The sequence below is a fragment of the Pan paniscus genome, chromosome 6, assembly GCF_029289425.2.
Source record: "Pan paniscus chromosome 6, NHGRI_mPanPan1-v2.0_pri, whole genome shotgun sequence".
Classification (NCBI taxonomy): Eukaryota; Metazoa; Chordata; class Mammalia; order Primates; family Hominidae; genus Pan; species Pan paniscus.
In genome coordinates, this window is record NC_073255.2 from 165,974,941 (window position 1) to 165,995,548 (window position 20,608).

A 20,608-nucleotide genomic window follows, 5' to 3' on the forward strand; every position below is an offset into this window, starting at 1 on the left:
ATGGGCTTTGGAACTGAACCGGCTATCTTCCACCATTAGGACTCGGTTCTGATTTCAAGGCAGACTCAATTAAGAAGGATGATCCCTGTCTACTGTTATTTTTGCTGGAAGGAGGAAGTTAGGGATTAGTCCTGTGTTCTGATTCCTTGCCCATGTCTCTGGCAGGCTCGAGGGAAAGTGAGTGAGATCATCAACAATGCCATTGTGCACTACCGAGATGACTTGGATCTGCAGAACCTCATTGATTTTGGCCAGAAAAAGGTATGGGTCAGCCAGTGGTCTGGGGCACTGTGGGTAAAAGTGAATGTCATCCCAAGAGATGCCTCACCCTCTATGCCTGTGGGGCTCTTCATTACCTGCCAGGTAATGGCTTCTGGGAAGGGGTTTGGCAAAAAAGCACACGTAGCAGAGTGCTTTAAATGTACTTTTAAAGACACAGAACAGTATATATAGTAATCTACTGTGTTATAAATGGTTACCTACAGGGGGTGAGGAACTGGGCAGATTCTTGAATATTACCTCTTCAAAAGTGACATTTTAGGCTGGTCCAAAGGGAGTGAGTTATCTCATTTGATTGTTCACAGTCAGCTACAGATCCAACTCCTTGTTCTACTCTTTCCCCCCTTCTCACTGCTGCACTTGACTAGACTAAAAAAAAGAAAGTTACATTTAAAAAATTGTGATAAAATTTACATAATGTAAAATTTACCATTTTTAAGCATACAGATCCGTGGCATGAAGTACCTTCAATTGTTGTGCAACCATCACCACCATCTCCAGAACGCTCATCTGCCCCAGATGAAACTCTGTATCCATCAAACACTAACTCCCCATTTCCTCTCTTGAATCTCTGTATCCATCAAACACTAATTCCCCATTTTCCTCTCTTAAAACTTTGTATCCATTAAACACTAACTCCCCATTTTCCTCTCCTGAAATTCTGTATCCATTGAACACTAAAGCCCCATTTTCCTCTCCTCCAGCAACCACCATTCTACTTTCTGTCTGTAAATTTGACAACTCTAGGTACCTCAAATGAAGGGACTCATGGTATTAATGCTTTTTTGAGTGGCTTATTTCACTTAGCATGTCTTCAAGTTTCATCTCTGTTTCGGCATGTGCCACAACTGCCTTCCTTTTGAAGGCTGAATAATATTCTGTTGTATGTATATGCCACATTTTGTTTATCCATTCATTCACCAGTGGAGAAAAGGGTTGCTTCCACCGTTCGGCTACTGTGAACAAGGCTGCTATGAATCAAAAGTTAACAATTAGGCCAGGCATGGTAGCTTACACCTGTAATCCCAGCACTTTGGGAGGCCAAGGCAGGCAGATCATTTGAGGTCAGGAGTTCGAGACTAGCCTGGCCAACATGACGAAACCCTGTCTCCACCAAAAATACAAAAATTAGCCGGGTTTGGTGGCGCACACCTGTAGTCCCAGCTACTCAGGAGGCTGAGGTGCAAGAATAGCTTGAATTTGGGAGGTGGAGGTTGCAGTGAGCCAAGATCATGCCATTGCACTCCAGCCTGGGTGACAGACAGAGACTCCGTCTCAAAAATAAATAAGTGAAAAATAAAAGTTAACTTTTTTTTTCCCTGAGACGGAGTCTTGCTCTGTTACCCAGGCTGGAGTACAATGGCGTGATCTTGGCCCACTGCAACATCCGCCTCCTGGGTTCAAGTGAATCTCCCTGCCTCAGCCTCCTGAATAGCTGGGATTACAGGTGCCTGCCAAACCACGCCCAGCTAATTCTTGTATTTTTAGTAAAGATGGGGTTTTGCAATATTGGCCAGGCTGGTCTTGAACTCCTGACCTCAGGTGATCTGCCCGCCTTGGCCTCCCAAAGTGCTGGGATTACAGGTGTGAGCCACAGCACCTGGCCAAAAAAGTTAACTTTTAAGTAAAAGTGCTTTTGAGACAAGTCCTGAGTCCCCCTTCCTCTGGTGCAATAGACACTTGACTTTGAGATCCAGTTTGCTCTCATGGAGTAATGATTGACTCACAATATTGAAGATTCCTCCCCTGTGTTTTCTCTATCTTAAGGAGAAGTTTTTCAGCACTGATACTTTATTTCAGCCAATACTTTTGATCACTTCCATTTGCCTACAAAGCCAGAAACTTCTCTCAAGAAGATTATAGCTGAGTATGTAAAACAATATATGTATAACTGTAATACCAACAAGCACAGTGGTAAGTTATAACAAGATATACGAAGTAATAGAAATTAAGAAGTGAGAATATCTTCAGGCGAAGGCAACTGGGAAGCTGGAGCTCAAAGTTTAAGGCTGTGTTAAAACACAACCTAAAGTTCCCAGTAGAAGCTTGCTATAGACTTTTGGTGGCTCTGAGAATTCCCCTGGTCACCTCAGTGTGAGGGGTGGGTGATTCTTAACCTCTGGTGGGTTTTGTTGCAGTTTAGCTGCTGTGGAGGGATTTCCTACAAGGACTGGTCTCAGAACATGTATTTCAACTGCTCAGAAGACAACCCCAGTCGAGAGCGCTGCTCTGTGCCTTACTCCTGTTGCTTGCCTACTCCTGACCAGGTGAGCCAGCATCCTGCCTCATTTCCTCCTGGGCAGCGAGCTGAGTCACTTTCTGATGGGGGCAGCTGCTACTGGGGATCCCCATCCCCTAGCTTAACCGATCAGTCATGTGGGACAGCTGTCAGGTGTTTTTCTTCACCCCAACCTGATGCTTCTATTAACCTCATACTCATGTATTCCACATGGAGTTCAGAAGGGACAGATTTAAGTTTTAAGTTCAGATTCAGTACCTGTGCAGGTTTGTTATATAAGTAAACTTGTGTCTTGGGGGTTTGTTGTACAGATTATTCCACCACCCAGAGCAAAGAGACCTGGATCTTGACCTCTCAGAGGAAGGGAAGTCTGCATTTGGCAACTTCCAACCCAATATCCTCCACATATATTCTCTGACAATTTAGGAGTTTAGGAAGGGTGGGAAGCCCATCAGCTAAGGCCCCAAACAAAAAGTTATTGGAATTAGAGTCCCAATTGGCTTTTCAACTCTTTCCCCAGGCAGTGATCAACACTATGTGTGGCCAAGGTATGCAGGCCTTTGACTACTTGGAAGCTAGCAAAGTCATCTACACCAATGGCTGTATTGACAAGTTGGTCAACTGGATACACAGCAACCTATTCTTACTTGGTGGTGTGGCTCTAGGCCTGGCCATCCCCCAGGTAACTTACCCTGTGAGACTTGTTGGTCCCACACACTCTGTAAAGACTCCTTTGTTTTGGGGAAGGCACCTGGGGATCAGCGAGGGTGTCAGGCACTGACATGGCTGAGGGGTAGGGAAAGGGATAGTGCTGGCCGCACTGGGAAGATCGAGCCAGGGAAAACAAGGCCATCACTCACTGCTGAGTGCCCAATTCCTTCTTGCCTCTCCCAGCTGGTGGGAATTCTGCTGTCCCAGATCCTAGTGAATCAGATCAAAGATCAGATCAAGCTACAGCTCTACAACCAGCAGCACCGGGCTGACCCATGGTACTGAGAATCCATCCTGCACCTCCTCACCATGGAAACTGGCAAGCCTCATAAACGAACAGCAGTGGGTGCTGAGAACAGCACCAAATGGAGATTTGGATTCCAGCCCCCCAGTGACAGCCCAGTGGGAAGAAGCAAACTCCAGATGGGCAGAAGGCAGGGTGCACAGGTGGCTCCAGTCTCAGGAGGATGCGCCTCCTCTCCCCCATCCCAGCCCTCAGCATTGTGCCAGAGTGATACCCTTAAGTGTTTGGGTTTATGTTTTCAGTTTTGTTTAGGAAACAGCAGTTGCACAGAGAGTTGGGGGGTACTGCTGCTGCCTTTTCACCGAGGCACTGCCACCACCAGCTCTACCAGGGATGCTCCTGAGCTTGGCGGACATACTTAGATCCTAACGTGCCAGTGAGACCTGGCTGTGGAGAGTAGCACTGGCAGCCCTGCCTGGACTCCACTTGGCATGATACCAGCTCCAGAAGGGAAGGGAGTGGAGCAGGCAGTGAGGAGCGAGCCTGGGGGTCGGCTGGGGACAGCCGTATGTGCTAGGTAGGAGTGGAGGGAGATATGTTTACCAAATGCCTGTCCTGCCATCCTCCCAGGTAGTCAGAGTGAGCTACATCCTGGCCCGCCTTCATTTCCATGGAAACATGGCAGCTAGGACACGGGGTACAACAGCAGCCAAATTCTTCCCCACCTCCCTTACTTCGAAAAAAAGTTTGGAACCCTGGTCCCTATACTCTGCAGTCAGAAGTGGGACTGAGCCATACATGCCCTTGAATTCCTCCCTGTCTGGCCCTCCCTCTCCAGCAAGCAGGGTTTTCTTTAACTTGGCAGTGTGCAGAGGAGAAGTGGTAACACCCCCACCCCATTCCCCTGCATCGGAGCTCAGTATCCCTACAGGGTAAGAGGTAGGAATCTTGCTGGGACGAGGGGAGCCAGAAGTGGCAATAAAAGCGTGTTGACCTGGGCTACGCGGGACTCCATGAATTTTCCATTCTGGCAACTGGAAGGGGAGGTGTAGAAGGGCCCTGCAGAGGACGGCACTGGAGACTCTCCTAAACGCCACACACATCCCCCTTGCTGCCCGCCACACGCGCGTCTCCTTCAACCGATGCATTGCCACCCTCCCACAGCCTCGCCCTCTGCTCTAAATTAGGTCGAAAGAGTCCCAGTTCCAATCTAGGAACAGCATAATTTTGTTCCAAAACCTGATGTGTGTTTTTCTAATTAAAATTAATTTGTCACCCAAAACAGGAGGGGGATGGGGAGGAGGGACATGAGCACTCCGCTGGGGCCGGGACGGGGAATGAGGAGGAAGAAGGCCCTCTCTTCCCCTACCCGGGCCCTCCAGGACCTTCTCCCTGAGTCGGCTGTAGGGAGGACTCCGAGGAAGCTCGGCGCGGTGCGCTGGGCCTCCTGGCGCCGGGAGGAGCGCGCGAGGCAGGCGGGGCGGGCGCGTCCGGGGCGGGGCGCTGGACTTCGTGGGTGGTCCCCGCCCCCGCGGCGGCCTAGGCCCGCGCCTGCGTCCCCCAACCCGGAGGAGACGGGGGGGCTGTGCTAGCTGCTTGCCCAGCGAGTGTTCCCGGAGTCTCCTCGCCGCACCCCGCTATTGGGCGCTCAGACCAGGGGCTCGGCCTGGCGGGAAATAGCCTCGACCGAACTGCTGCGGGGACAAAGAGCCGCGAGTTCGCTCCCTGCCCCCAGTGTCTCCTAAGCGAGCCTTCTGCTCCTAGGAAGGCGCCTTTCCAGCAGCCGCTGGGACCCCGGCCAGAGTTTAGCTCCCAACTAGTAACAGACGGAAAGAAAAAATAAAATTATCCAGAATCTAGAATAAAAAGTAAGGGCCTTTTATTCTGGGAGAGGACAGTTAAAAAGCGCGCTTTCTTGCTAACTTGCCTTTCTTGCTTAGTGCCAGAGACGTGCACTTTATAAACTTATTTAAGTGACACGGACCCAGAAGTCGATGTCTTGGGTTAGAGGTTGGAGTGATGCGCCCTCTGGGTTCAGCGGCTTTGAGGAGCTCACCCTGCAGCGGGCTCCGTTTGGGGCCCCTTGGAGGAGGTAAGACCAGGAACCGTGATCCTCAGAATGATTATTCAAATCTGGATTTTCAAAACTAAGAACTACACTTTCACCATCGCCTCTACTGTCTCTCAGTATCTAGCCTCCTGGGTCTGGACTAAAAGGCTGGGAACTTCTGCCCATGCCCCAGACTTTATAACGCACAGAGCAAATGTTCAGTATAGTGCAATTCAGGGTTCCTAGCTAGATTGCAAATTGCCAATGTCTCTGATTCTCAGTCTGTAGCTTTCTTTCTCTTCGGCCTGATGCTGGGGAAGAAAATACACGAAGTTTTATATTTCATGTTTGCTCCTTGAATTTCTACCTATTTCTAGTAACCCTCCTCCCAAACACACACAGTTACCAGACACACACTGTTACCGGGAGTCCTTCCCAAGAGAGGGTTCTTGGATCTGACACAAGAAAGAATTCAGGGCAAGTCCATAAAGTGAAAGCAAGTTTATTAGAAAAGTAAAGGAATAAAGAATGGCTACTCCATAGACAGAGCAGCCCCAAGGGCTGCTGGTTGCCCATTGTTATGGTTATTTCTTGATGATATGCTAAATAAGGGGTGGATTATTCATGCCTCACCTTTTTAGACCATGTAAGGTAACTTCCTGACGTTGCCATGGCATTTGTAAACTGTGGTGGTGCTGATGGGAGCGTAGCAGTGAGGACGACCAGAGGTCACTCTCGTCAACATTTTGGTTGTGGTGGGTTTTGGCCGGCTTCTTTACCGCAATCTGTTTTATCAGCAAGGTATTTCTGACCTGTATCTTGTGCGGACCTCCTATCTCATCCTGTGACTTAGAATGCCTTAATCTGCTGGGAATGCAGCCCAGTAGGTCTCAGCCTTATTTTACCCAGCGCCTATTGAAGATGGAGTTGCTCTGGTTCAAACGCTTCTGACACCACTACTTTAGAATAGCTAATCAAATGTAGGCCGCAAAGGTGGTTGAATGAAAGGAGATTCTTGGGGACAGCAGAAATCAGGCTTGGTACACAGAGGTGGAGAGAAAGGCCTGAAGGATGGTGAAAACCTGGCAGGGTGGCATGCCAAGAAAGGCACCACTAAGTTCTGCGGGCCTCAAGCCCTGCAGTTAAACAAAGACTTGTGCCCAGAAGAGCAAATTTTGCAGAATGTTCAGTGAAATTCTGATTTCCTCCTATCAGGTTTTTATTGCTACTGTTACAAATTACCATTTAGTAGTTTAAAGCAACACAAATTTATCTTACATTCTGGAAGTAAGAAGTCCAAAATGGGTCTCACTGAGCTAAGATCAAGGTGTGAGCAGGGCTGTATTCCTTCTCGGGGGCTTCAGGGGAGAATCCATCTTTCCTGCTCCCAGAGGCCGCATGCATACCTTTGGGTGGTCCCTTTCTCCAACTTCTGTCATCACATCTCCTTTTTCTCTGACTCTCCTACTGCCCCCTGACAGGACCCTTGTGATTGTATTGGCCCATCTAGATTATCCAGGATGCCTTCCCCCATGAAGATCGTGAATCTCGCCACGTGTACAAACTCCCTTTTAGTATGTAAGGAAAGAGATGCATCGGTTCTAGGGATTAGGGCATGGACATTTTTGGGGTGGCATGATTTAGCTCATTACATCCCCCTTTCCAGCCTCATGAATGCCTTCAGGTGCGGGGCATTTGGGAATGAGCTGATGTTGGATGCTGGCAAGAGTTTGAGGTAGGTGTTCTCTGGTCTTCTTTCTGATAATTATGTAACATCTATCAAGTGCTTATGATGCACCAGGCACATATTTATTATGAAGTTCAATATGCAGCCTTGGCTATTTTCTGACTTATCCTCATCCTGAAGACCAGATATGTTAACAGGGCCAGAGACCAGGTTCAAAAAGGAGAGCAGGCCAGGTGCAGTGGCTCATGCCTGTAATCCCGGCACTTTGGGAGGCCAAGGCAGGAGGATCACCTGAGGTCAGGAGTTTGAGACCAGCCTGGGCAACAGAGGGAGACCCTGTCTGTACAAAACATAAAAATTAGCCAGGCATGGTGACATGTTGGCCTCTACTGTCTCTTGCTATCTAGCCTCCTGGGTCAGTCCCAGCTACTTTGGAAGCTAAGGTGGGGAGGATCACTTGAGCCTGGGGGTGGGTAGGGGTGGGGGTGGGAGGCAGGGAGGTGGGTGTTGAGGCTGCAGAGACCTGTGATCACCCCACTGCACTCCAGTGAGCAACAGAGAAAGACTCTTTCTGTCTCTCTCTCTCTCTCACACACACACACACACACACACAAAGCAAGCAGCACAGCTTCTTCCATCAGCAGTTCTTCTGTTTTGTAAACACCCCCACCCCACCCCCAAAAATAAGAGTAATTAGATATTTCAAATCATTATAGATAAAGCACTTAGGGGAGGGAATAAAGTAAGGGATAACCACGGTCTAGAACTCCAGTTGGAAATTAAGCCTCCAGAGTCTTCTCATTACCATATCGGGAATGTGGAAAATCAATCAAATGAATGGAAATAGCAAAGGGATTCCAGAAATATTTTGGACATCGGTGCTCACTGTCTAATAAACAAGAAGCAATGCAATGTTGAGAGGAAGCTGTAATCATAATTACTAATAAATGCTATTAGGCGAATTATTACAGTGTGGAAAATAAGTAACAGATTCCTACCTCACACTGTGCACTGCAAAGCATTCCAGAAGGATAAAAGAGCTAAGATTTTAAAGTAAAACAAACAAGAAAACCAGAATATCATACTGTCCTAGCTCTAGGAAGCTACAGTAGACAGCTTTTCAGTGTATCTTCCCAACTTGCAATGATTCCTTCTTCTTTGGAAACTGGCATCCACCCCTCAAGCCATAGGGGTGAGTCTTGAGGAGCCATATTTATCCTCTAAGGCCTGGTCCCCTAGGCATAGCTGATTGGATCCAGCTCAGGCACTCTATTCGTTTCCTAGGGCTCCCATCACAAAGTGCCACAAAAATAGATCGCTTAAAACAACAGATATTTATTGTTTCACAGTTTTGGAGGCCGGAAGTCTGAAATCGAGGTGTTGACCGGGCCATGCTCCCCGGAAGCCTCCAGGGGAAGATCCTTCCTTGTCCTTTCCAGCTTCTGGTAGCTGGGTATTCCTTGGCTTGCGGCAGTATAAATGCAGACTCTGCCTCCCTCTTCATCTTCCCTCTGTGTCTGTGTCCCAATTTCCCTCTTCTCATAAGGATGCCAGTCACATTGGATCAAGGCCCACTGTACTCCAGTATCCTCATCTTTTTTTTTTTTTTTTTTGAGACAAAGTCTTGCTCTGTCACCCAGGCTGGAGTGCACTGTCATGATCGCGGCTCACTGCAACCTCCACCTCCTGGGTTCAAGCGATTCTCCTGCCTCAGTCTCCCTAGTAGCTGGGATTACAGGCACGCACTTCCACGCCCAGCTAATTTTTGTATTTTTAGTAGAGTCAGGGTTTCACCATGTTGGTCAGGATGGTCTTGAACTTATGACCTCAGGTGATCTGACCGTCTCAGCCTCCCAAAATGCTGGGATTACAAGCATGAGCCACCACGCACCTGCCCTCCAGTATCATCATCTTAATTAATTACTTCTGCAATGACCCTATCTCCAAATAAGGTCCCAATCTGAGGTGCAGGGGTCTAGGGCTTCAACATATCTTTTTTAAGAAGACAAAATTCAACCCACAACAGGCACCTAACCCAAACAGTAACAAACAGAGTTATTTCCCTGGGACTTGGGAATTGAGAATGAGGTTCTAGTCACAGCCTGGGCTGGTCTCATGAAGAAAGAGAAGGCAAAGGGAGGCTGAGGTACCAGCCCTCTTATGCTCCAGGGACTGATTATGGAGAAAGTCTATTCCCAGAAACAAGAGAAGGAAGGAGTGGAGTGGGGTGAGGAGGAAGAAGAGGAGTCCTCCTGGAAGCGCCTTTCCTCTATAATCCCAGAACCTTTCTGCAGTGGCACTGCTTTCCAGCCGTGGCTTCCCTGTCTCCTTACAGTAAAGCCTGTTTTATTTGCTTAGGGAAGCTCAACTGGTTTCTCTTGCTCGCAAGCAGAGTTAATAGAAAAGCTAGAATCAGAGTAAGATGCTGTATTAGTACTCTTTTGCTGCTGTAACAACTTTCCACAAACTCAGCGCTCAAAACAACACAAATTTGGCCGGGTGCGGTGGCTCATGCCTGTAATCCTAGAACTTTGGGAGGCCAAGGTGGGTGGATCACCTAAGGTCAGGAGTTTGAGACCAGCCTGGCCAACATGGTGAAACCCTGTCTCTACTAAAAGTATAAAAGTTAGCCAGGTGTGGTGGCACATGTCTGTAATCCCAGCTACTTGGGAGGCTGAGACAGAATCACTTGAACGCAGGAGGCAGAGGTTGCAGTGAGCCAAGATCATGCCACTACACTCCAGCCTGGCTGACAGAGTGAGACTGCATCTCAAAAAAAAAGCAACACAAATTTTTTATCTTACGTTCTGTTGGTCAGAAGTGTGCTATGAGTCTCACTGGGTTAAAACCAAGGCATCAGCAGGGCTGCATTCCTTGCTGGAGATTCCAGGGACAATACATTTCTTTGTCTTTTCCTCCTTCTTGAGGCTACCTGCTTTCTTTGGTTGGCGGCCCCGTCCTCCATCTTCCAAGCCTGCAAGGGCAGGGCAGGTACTTCTCACACTACTGTCTCTCTGCGGCCAGGAAAGATTCTTCACTCCTGTGGTTAGGTTGGGCCCATCTGCATAATCTAAGATACTTTCCCCATCTCGAGGAATGTAACCTTAATCACACCATTTGCAAAGTCCCTTTTGCCATATGAGGTAATATATTCACAGGTCCTGGGGATTAGGATATGGATATCTTGAGGGCATATTATTTTGCCAACCACAGATGCACAATAGACTATATTATGACCATTTGTAGTAAGATAGATGACCAAGCATTTCTTTGTACTGTTTCTTTTTCTTTTTTTTGAGACAGAGTCTCACTCTGTCACCAGGCTGGAGTGCAGTGGCACAATCTCCGCTTACTGCAACCTCTGCCTCCTGGGTTCAAGTGATTCTCCTGCCTCAGCCTCCCAAGTAGCTGGGACTACAGGAACATGCCACCACGCCCAACTAATTTTTGTATTTTTAGTAGAGACGGGATTTCACCATGTTGGCCAGGATGGTCTCAATCTCTTGACCTTGTGTTCTGCCTGCCTCGGCCTCCCAAAGTGCTGGGATTACAGGTGTGAGCCACTGGTACTGTTTCTTTTTCTTACAAAATTGCTTAATTTCAACAATGCAGGCTGAAGCTCTTTTTGAGGAACATAGGGTCAATTCAGTGACATTCAAGGACCTTTATTTAGCTGCCTTCTCATAGCAGACGTTTTAACTCTCCCAGAAAGACTTCAAATGAGTACATACTCCCAAAGGCCTCACTGGAGCCAGGGAAGAATAAACAGAATTGGGTGAAATATGTATTTCCCACTAAAGAATTTCATTTACAGCTGGGCATGGTGGGTCATACCTATAATCCCAGCAATTTGGGAGGCTGAAGTTGGAGGATCACTTGAGCCTGAGAGTTCAAGACTAGCCTGGGCAACACAGGGAGACCCCATCTCTACAAGAAAAAAATAAAAAATTTAGCCAGGCACGATGGTATGTACCTGTGGTCCCAGCTAGATGGGAGGCTGAGGTGGAAGGATCACTTGAGCCCAGGAGGTCAAGGAGGCTGTAGTGAGCCATGTTTGTGTGCTACTGCACTCCAGCCTGGGCGTCAGAGACAGTCTGTCTCAAAAAAAAAAAAATGCCTTTATGAAAATGTAATTACCAGAAAAAGGCTATTTGAAAAAATGTGGTGGCCAGACACAGTGGCTCACACCTATAATCCCAGCACTTTAGGGAGCAAAGACAGGAGGATGACTTGAGCCCGGGAGTTTGAGACTAGCCTGGGTAATATAGGAAGACCCCCTTTCTGCAAAAAAGTTTTAAAAATTAGGTGAGCCTAGTGGCAAGCACCTGTAGTCCCAGCTACTGAAGAGGCTGAGGCAAAAGGATTCCTTGAGCCCAGGAGGTTGAGGCTGCAGTGACCCATGGTTGCACCACTGCACTCCAGCCTGGGCGGCAGAGGAAGACCCTATCAAAAAAAAAAAGAAGGAAAGAGGGAAGGGGAGGTGAGAGGAGAGGAGGGGAGGGAAGGGGAGCGGAGAGGAGGGGAGGGGAGGGGAGGGAAAAGGGAAAGAAAGAAAGAAAGAAAGAAAAGAAAGAAGGAAAGAGAAAGAAATGTGAAATCTCCTCTGAACTGAGAGTCTGGGGTGAATACCTTAATAAAAGTAATGTTTCTGGCAGGGGGGCTATAAGGTTAATTTCTGTATAGATACAATAAATGAAATAGACACCTGTAGGAAGCCAGGTACACCCACACATTCACTCAACAAATGCAGTGTGCCAGGTGCCATTCTAGCACCAGGGAGAGAACATAACAAATGCTGCCCCTCCTAAGTTTACATTCTACTGGAGGAGACAGATGTATGCAAATATATGTTATAGCTTATCCATTACATATACTATAAAGTCAGATACAGGCTATGAAGATATAGACAATGAAGAAAAATAAAGCAAGTTGAGAGGATAGAGAGTGATGGAGGGAGTGCTATTTTCGATGAGACATTTTTTGTTTTTTGTTTTTTTTTAGAGACGTGGTCTTGGTCTTGCTGTGTTTCTTAGGCTGGCTTCAAACTCCTGGGCTCAAGCACTCCTCCTGCCTCAGCTTCATGAGGTGCTGGGACTACAAGGCACTTTTTTAAAAAAGTTTAATTTTTTTTTTTTTGTTAAATAATTACAGACTCACAGAAGGTTGCAAAGAAATGCAAGGGAAGTCCCATGCTCTTTTTCCCAACCTCACCCAGTGTTAACATCTTCTACAATTACAGTATGATACATTATCAGAACCAAGGAATTGACACTGCTACAATGTATAGAACTTATTTGGATTTCAGTAATCATACATGCACTTATTTGCATATGTGTGCATGGCTCTATGTAATTTTATCACATGTAGTTTTGTGTAATCACCACTACAATCAAGGTATACTCAACTGGAGTATACGTGAATTACATCTCCATGAAACTGCTACAAAAAAATGCTCAACTGTGCCATCATCACAAGACACATTGGTGTTACCCCTTCATAGCCACACCCATTCCTCCCCACCGTCACTAACCTCCGGCAACCACCAATCTGTTCTCCACCCCTATAATTATGTTATTTCATGAATGTTACAGAAATGGAATCATGCAGTAGTTATCCTTTTGAGACTGGCTTTTTTCACTCAGCATAATTTCTTTGAGCGCCATCCAAGTTGTTGCGTGTATCAATAGTTTGTTCTTTTCTATTTCTGAGTATTATTCCATGGTATGGATAAACTACAGTTTGTTTAACCACTCACCCATTAAAGGACATTTGGTTGGTTTCCAGTTTTGAGCTATTACAAATAAAACTGTCACGACCATTTGTGTACAAGTTCCTGCGTGAAAATAAGCCTTCATTTCTCTTGGAGAGATGCCCAGGAATGTGATTGCTGGGTCGTATGGTATATATGTTTTTTCCAGAAACTGACAAATTGTTTTCCAGAGTGGCTCTATCATTTTATGTTCCCCAGCACTATACGAATGACTCAGTTTCTCCGCAGCATTGCCAGCATTTGGTGTTCATCACTACTTTTTTTTTTTTTTTTTTAGACAGAGTCTCACTCTGTCGCCTAGGCTGGACTGCAGTGGTGTGATCTCGGCTCATTGCAACCTCCGCCTCCTGGGTTCAAGCGATTCTCCTGCCTCAGCCTCCTGAGTAGCTGGGACTGCAGGCATGTGCCACAATGCCCAGCTAATTTTTTGTATTTTCAGTAGAGACGGGGTTTCACCGTGTTAGCCAGGATGGTCTCGATCGATCTCCTGGCCTTGTGATCTGCCCGCCTTGGACTCCCAAAGTGCTGGGATTACAGGCGTGAGCCACCACACCTGGCCCACAATTTTTTATTTTAGTCATTTTGATCAGCATGTGGTAATATCTCATTATGGTTTAATTTGCGTTTCTCTAATGGCTAATGATACTGAACATCTTTTCATGTGTCTATTTGCCACCTATATATTCTCTTTGGTAAAATGCCTGTGCGTGTCTTTTTCCGGTTTTCTAATTGGATTGTTTGTTTTTTTAAGTACTGTTTTCAAGTTCTTTGCGTATTCTAAATACAAGGCTTTTTTTGGACATGCAATTTACAAATATCTTCTCCCAGTATTTAATTTGTCTTTTTATTCTTTTAACAGTGTCTTTTGCAGAGCAAAATTTTAAATTCTGATGAGATACAATTTGTCAATTTTTCCTCTTCCGGTTTTGCTTTTTATTTTTTATTTTACTTTTATTTAACTTCTTTAGAGATAAGGTCTATGTTGCCCAGGCTGGAGTGCAGTGGCTGTTCACAGCTGCAATAATAGAGCACTGCAGCCTTGAACTCCTGAGCTCAAGTAATCCTCCTGCTTCAGCCTTCTGGTAGCTGGGACTACAGGTGTGCATCACTGTGCCTGGCTCTGGGTTGTGCTTTTGGTATCAAGTCTAAGAACTCTTTGCCTGGTATGAGTCCTGAAGATTTTCTATGTGTTTTTAAGAAGTTTTATAGTTTTATATTTACATTTAAGTGCATGATTTGTTTTGAGTTAATTTTTGTTTAAGGTGTGTGAGGTTTACATAGAGTTTTATTTTATTTTTATTTTTTTGCATATGGATATGTAATTGCTCTAGCACCATTTATTGAAAAAGTTCTCCTCCACCATTGAACTGCTTTTGCTACTTTGTCAAAAACTAATTGGCCATATATGTGGGCATATTTCTGGGTTCTCTATTCTGCTACATTGATCTATGTGTCTATCTTTCTACCAGTACCACATTGTCTTGATTGCTGTAACTATATAGTCAGCCTTAATATCAGCCAGCAATTCCTCCCACTTTAATCTTTGTCAAAAATTGAGCAAGGCCTTTCACTTTCCGTATTAGTTTTGGAATAAGCTTGTCTATGTCTACAGAGAAACTTGTTTTCTTTCTTTCTCAAAACTTGAGATTTTGATAGGAATTTTGTTAAACCTAGAGGCTTAGGGAATCAACCTAGGGGAAAGTGACATCTTTGCTATGTTTGATCTTTTGATTCATGAACATAGTATGCCTCTCCAAGGATTTAGGTTGCCTTTGATTTCTTTCATCCCCATTTTATAATTTTCATCATATAGATTCTTTATAAATTTTGTTAGATTTGTACTTAAGTATTTCATTTTTTTCTTTTTTTTTCTTTCTTTCTTTCTTTCTTTTTTTTTTTTTTTTTTTTTTTTTGAGACAAGTTTCACTCTTTTGCCCAGGCTGGAGTGCAATGGCATGATCTCGGCTCACTGCAACCTCTGCCTCCCAGGTCCAAGTGATTTTCCTACCTCAGCCTCCCCAGTAGCTGGGATTACAGGCACCTGCTATCATGCCCAGCTAATTTTTGTATTTTTGTAGAGATGGGGTTTTACTATGTTAGCCAGGCTGGTCTTGCACTCCTGACCTCAGGTTATCCACCCACCTTGGCCTCCCAAGTGCTGAGATTACAGGCGTGAGCCATTGTGCCCAGTCAAGTATTTCATTTTCTTCGGAGCAGTTTGTTAGGAATGCCTTCTTGAGAAAGGGTATTTGAATGGACCTAAATGAGAACATAAGAATAAGCCTGAGTGCCAAGATCCTGAGGCAAGTTCTTGCTTGGTGTGTGTAAGGACACACAGCAAAAACTGTACCCATTAATCAGTAAAAAGGACAGCATGTTCAAGGTGGTGTGAGCTAGAAAAAGAGTGGTAGCAAATGAGATCCAGGAGGTTGCCAGGGGTTAGCAGGACCTTGGTGAAATCCTGATGAGAAATTGAAATTTTACTCTAAGTGTGATGAAATGCCATCAGAGTGTTGAACAAAAGAACGATATAGTCAGACATATTTTAGAAGGATGACCCTGGCGCCTGAATGCAGAATTGGTTGTAGGAGGGTAAGGGGAAACAGGAAAGCTGTTAGCTCTTGGAGTGGCCCAGAGGACAAGTGACTGTAGCTCAGAAGAGGGTGGCAGTGTGAAAGGGACAAGGAGTAATTGGAGTCTAGATATATTTTGAAGGTGTAGCTGTCAGGATTTGCTGATGACTCGGTGTGAGAAGTTAGAGAAAGAGAAGAGGCATATATGGCTCCAAGGATCTTGGCCTGTGCAGCTGGGTGAACAGTGGTGCCATTTACTGAGACGAGAACTACATTCTTCAGTATGAAAACAGAACTGTCAGCCAGCACAGTGACCTTGCACCTGTAGACCCAGCAATTTCGAAGGTTGAGATGGTGAGGGGGTATCATTTGAGCCAAAGAGCTTGAGGTCAGCCTGGGCAATATATGACCCCATCTGAAAAAAAAAAAAAAAAAAAAACTGTCACTACCCAGAAAAGACGTGAAACCTAATATCTCAGTGTGCAGTCACAGACTGGCATGCGATAAGATTACCTTTCCCAAACCAGCCACATTTCTACAATGTTGGCAACTAGTTGGAATTCCAGAAACCACTGAGATGGTACCATAAGATGGATGTTGGAGAAGAAAGAAAAGGTAAGTGAAACCAGTAGTTCTTAACCACGTAAGAACCAAGCTTTTCCATGTTACTTCACACTAATCTTCATTAGACTCCTTACAGCTAAGTAAAAATACACTTGTTTTTTCCCTTTTTTCTTTCTTAAAAAATTGTAGTAAAGTATATCTAACGTAATATTTATTTTTGTTACTATTTTTTGAGGCAGAGTCTTGCTCTGTTTTGGCTCACTGTAACCTCTGCCTCCTGAGTTCAAGTGATTCTTCTGCCTCAGCCTTCCAAGTGGCTGGGACTACAGGCACATGCCACCATGCCTGGCTAATTTTTGTATTTTTAGTAGATATGGGGTTTGACCACATTGGCCAGGCTGGTTTCAAACCTCTGACCTCAGATGATCCACCCACCTTGGCCTCCCAAAGTGCTGGGATTACAGGCATGAGCCACCGTGCCTGGCCTCCGTATTTATTATTTTAAGTATTTGTAAATTTACAGTTCAGTGGCATTATATTCACAATGTTGCATAACCATCACCATCTATAGCCAAAACTCTTTCATCATCCTCAACAAAAACTCTGTACCTGTTAAACAATAGACTCCCTTTTACCACTTTCCCCAGCCCCTGGAAACTTCTATTATTTTCTATTTCTATGAATTTGCCTGTTCTGGGCACCTGAAATCAGTGGAATCACACAATATTTGTTCTTTTGTGTCTGGCTTATTTCACTAAACATATTGTTTTCAAGGTCCATCCATGTTATCCATATATCAAAATTTCATTCTTTTTACGGCTTAGTAATATTCCATTATTATAGATATACCATGTTTTGTTTATCCATTCATCCATTGATAGGCACTTGGGTTACTCCCACCCTTTAGCTATTGTGAGTAATACTGCTGTGAACATTGATGTACAAATATCTCTTCAAGTCTCCGCTTTCAATTCTTTCAGATTACATATACCTAGGGGTGGAATTGATGGATCACATGTTAGTTTTATGTTTAGCCTTTTGAGAAACCACCAAACTGTCCTCCACAGCAGCTGCACCATTGTGCATTTCCACCAGTAATGCATGAGGGTTCCAATATATCCACATCTTCACCAATACTTGTTATTTTCTCTGCTTGCTTTAATTATGATCATCCTGGCTGGGCATGGTGGCTCACGCCTGCAATCCCAACACTTTGGAAGACCAAGGTGGGCAGATCACTTGAGGTCAGGAGTTCAAGAGCAGCCTGGCCAACATAGCGAAAACTCCATCTCTACTAAAAAAAAAAAAAAATTAGCCGGGCATGGTGGCGCACACCTAGAATCCCAGCTACTCAGGAGGCTGAGGTAGGAGAATTGCTTGAACCTGGGAGGCGAAGGGTGCAGTGAGGCAAGATTGCACCACTGCACTCCAGCCTGGGGGCAGAGTGAGACTTTGTCTCAAAAAAGAAAAAAAAATCTATAATCATCCTAATAAATGTGAAGTGGTACCTCACAATGGTTTTGATTTGCATTTTCCTTATGGATAATGATGTTGAGCATCTTTTCATGTGTTTATTAGCTAGTTGTGTATCTTCTTTGGAAAGATGTCTATTCAAGTCTTCGCCCCCTTTTTAGTTGGGTTGTTTCTCTTTTTATTGTTACTGAATTTCAGGAGTTCCTTACATATTCTGGATATGATGCCTCATCAGACATACGTTTCATAAGTATTTTCTCCCATTCTAAAGGTTGTCTTTTTGCTTTCTTGACAGTATCCTTTGATGCACAAAGTTCTTAATTTTGAGGAAGTCCAATTTCTCTATTTTTTCTTTTATATAGTCTTTTTTTTTTTTTTTTTGAGATGGAGTCTCTGTTGCCCAAGTTGGAGTGCAGTGGTGCAATCTCAGCTCACCGTAACCTCTGCCTCCTGGGTTCAAGCAATTCTTCTGCCTCAGTCTCCCAAGTAGCTGGAACTACAGGTGTGTGCCACCATGGCTGGCTAATTTTTGTATTTCTAGTAGACACAGGGTTTCACTCTGTTGGCCAGGCTGGTCTCGATCTCCTGACCTCAAGTGATCCACCCGCCCTGGCCTCCCAAAGTGCTGGGATTACAAGTGTGAGCCACCACGCCCGGCTGCTCAGTTTAACTAATTTTTCTTTTATTGCCTGTGCTTTTGGTATCATATCCACAAAATAATTGTCAAATTCAATGTCATGCAGATTTTCCCCAATGCTTTCTTTTAGGAGTTTCATAGATTTCGTTTTTACATTTAGGCCTTTGATTAATTTTGAGTTAATTTTTGAATATTGTTTAAGCTAAGGGTCCAACTTCATTCTTTTGCGTGTGTATATGCAGTTTCCCCAGTTCTACTGGTTGAAAAGACTGTCTTTTGTCCGGGCGAGGTGGCTCACACCTGTAATCCCAGCACTTTGGGAGGCCAAGGCGGGTGGATCACGAGGTCAGGAGATTGAGACCATCCTGGCTAACACGGTGAAACGCCGTCTCTACTAAAAATACAAAAAATTAGCTGGGCGTGGTGGCAGGTGCCTGTAGTCCCAGCTACTCAGAAGGCTGAGGCAGGAGAATGGCGTGAACCCAGGAGGCGGAGATTGCAGTGAGCCGAGATCGCGCCACTGCACTCCAGCCTGGGTGACAGAGTGAGACTCCGCCTCAAAAAAAAAAAGAAAGAAAGAAAAGTGTGTCTTTTTTTTATTGGGCTTGGCACCCTTGTCAAAAACCAATTGGCCACATATGTGAGAGTTTACCTCTAGGCTCTCTATTCTCTTCTGTTGACTTGTATTTCTGCCCTTATGCAAGTAGTATAGTGTTGTTTTGTTTTGAGACGGAGTCTCACTCTGTTGCCCAGACTGGAGTGCAGTGGTGCAATCTCGGCTCACTGCAACCTCTGCCTCCCAGGTTCAAGCGATTCTCCTGCCTCAAACTCCTGAGTAGCTGGGATTACAGACATGCACTACCATGCCTGGCTGTTTTTTTATTTTTTATTTTTTAGTAAAGACAAATTGTCCATGTTGGCCAGGCTGGTCTCCAGCTCCTGATCTCAAGTGATCCACCCACCTCGGCCTCCAAGAGTGCTGGGATTACAGGCGTGAGCCACCGTGTCTGGCCATGGTGTTTTAATTACTGTAGCTTCACAGTATATTTTGAAGTTGGGAAGAAGTGTGAGTCCTTTTTTTTAAGATTGTTTTGGCTATTCAGCTCTCCTTGCAATTTCATATAAACCTGAAGACTGGCTTTTCCATTTCTGAAAAAGAGGCTGTTGGAATTTTGATAAGGATTGTGCTAAATCTGTAGATCAATTTGAATTATATTGACTAACACTGTTAAATCTTCCTATCCTTGAATACAAAATGTCCTTTCACTTATTTAGGACTTCTTTAATTTCTTTAAGCAACATTTTGTACTTTTCAGTATAGGAGTCTTTTACCTCCTTGGTTAGATTTATTCACAAGTATTTAATTCTTTTTTTTTTTTTCCGAGACGGACTCTCGCTCTGTTGCCCAGGCTGGAGTGCAGTGTCACAATCTCAGCTCATTGCAACATCCGGCTCCCGGGTTCAAGCAATTCTCCTGCCTCAGCCTCCCAAGTAGCTGGGATTATAGGCACCCACCACCACGCCCAGCTAATTTTTATATTTTTAGTAGAGACGGGCTTTCACCATGTTGGTCAGGCTGGTCTCGAATTCCTGACCTTGTGATCCACCCATCTTGGCCTTCCAAAGTGCTGGGATTACAGGCATGAGCCACCGCACCCAGCCGTATTTAATTATTTTAGATGCTATTGTAAATGGTATTACTGTTTTAATTTCCCTTTCAGGTTATTCATCACTAGTGTATAGAAACACAACAGATAATTTTCTCATTTTTGGGAGGGAAGAAATTGAGGCTCAGAATAAGTTGCTCAAAGGTGCATGGCTAGTAAGGCCCAACTCAGGGCTCTAATTTTGAATCTATCGGGCTGTCTCTCTGAAGAGGTTGCTTATTGGGCTCCTTTACCATTTTGCCCTTTCCCTTTGACTCAATGCTCTTAATTGCAAAATAGGAAGCACTGGGAAAAGAAAGAACTGGAGCACAGCCGGGTGTGATGGTTCACACCTGTAATCCCAGCACTTTGGGAGGCCGAGGTGGGCAGATCACCTGAGGTCGGGAGTTGGAGAGCAGCCTGGCCAACATGGTGAAACCCCATCTCTACTGAAAATACAAAGATTAGCTGGGCATGGTGGCGGAAGTCTGTAATCCCAGCTATTCCGGAGGCTGAGGTAGGAGAATCGATTGAACCCAGGAGGCGGAGGTTGCAGTGAGTTGAGATCGCACCACTGCACTCCAGCCTGGGCAACAGAGCAAGACTCCATCTAAAAAAAAAAAAAAATTGGAGCACTGCAACAGTCATGTTCCGAATTTTGCCAGTGTAACAACTGAACCACAGGAGGCAGCCATGGTCTCAGTGATACCCATGGATACGTTCACTTCAACCCTC

The 20,608-nt window shown here is 45.1% G+C and overlaps 1 protein-coding gene across 2 annotated transcripts in view; it reads left to right on the forward strand.

Moving 5' to 3' along the window:
• Positions 1 to 4,475, forward strand: part of TSPAN33 (tetraspanin 33) — a 28,947-nt gene extending 24,472 nt beyond the window's left edge. For both annotated transcript variants that reach the window (XM_003813492.5, XM_008966044.4), the window contains exons 5-8: positions 166 to 261; positions 2,418 to 2,546; positions 3,039 to 3,200; positions 3,413 to 4,475. In XM_003813492.5, the coding sequence (XP_003813540.2) occupies positions 166 to 261; positions 2,418 to 2,546; positions 3,039 to 3,200; positions 3,413 to 3,514 (489 nt within the window). In that variant the 3' untranslated portion in view covers positions 3,515 to 4,475. The remainder of the gene's footprint in view (positions 1 to 165; positions 262 to 2,417; positions 2,547 to 3,038; positions 3,201 to 3,412) is intronic.
• The last annotated feature ends 16,133 nt before the right edge of the window (positions 4,476 to 20,608 follow it).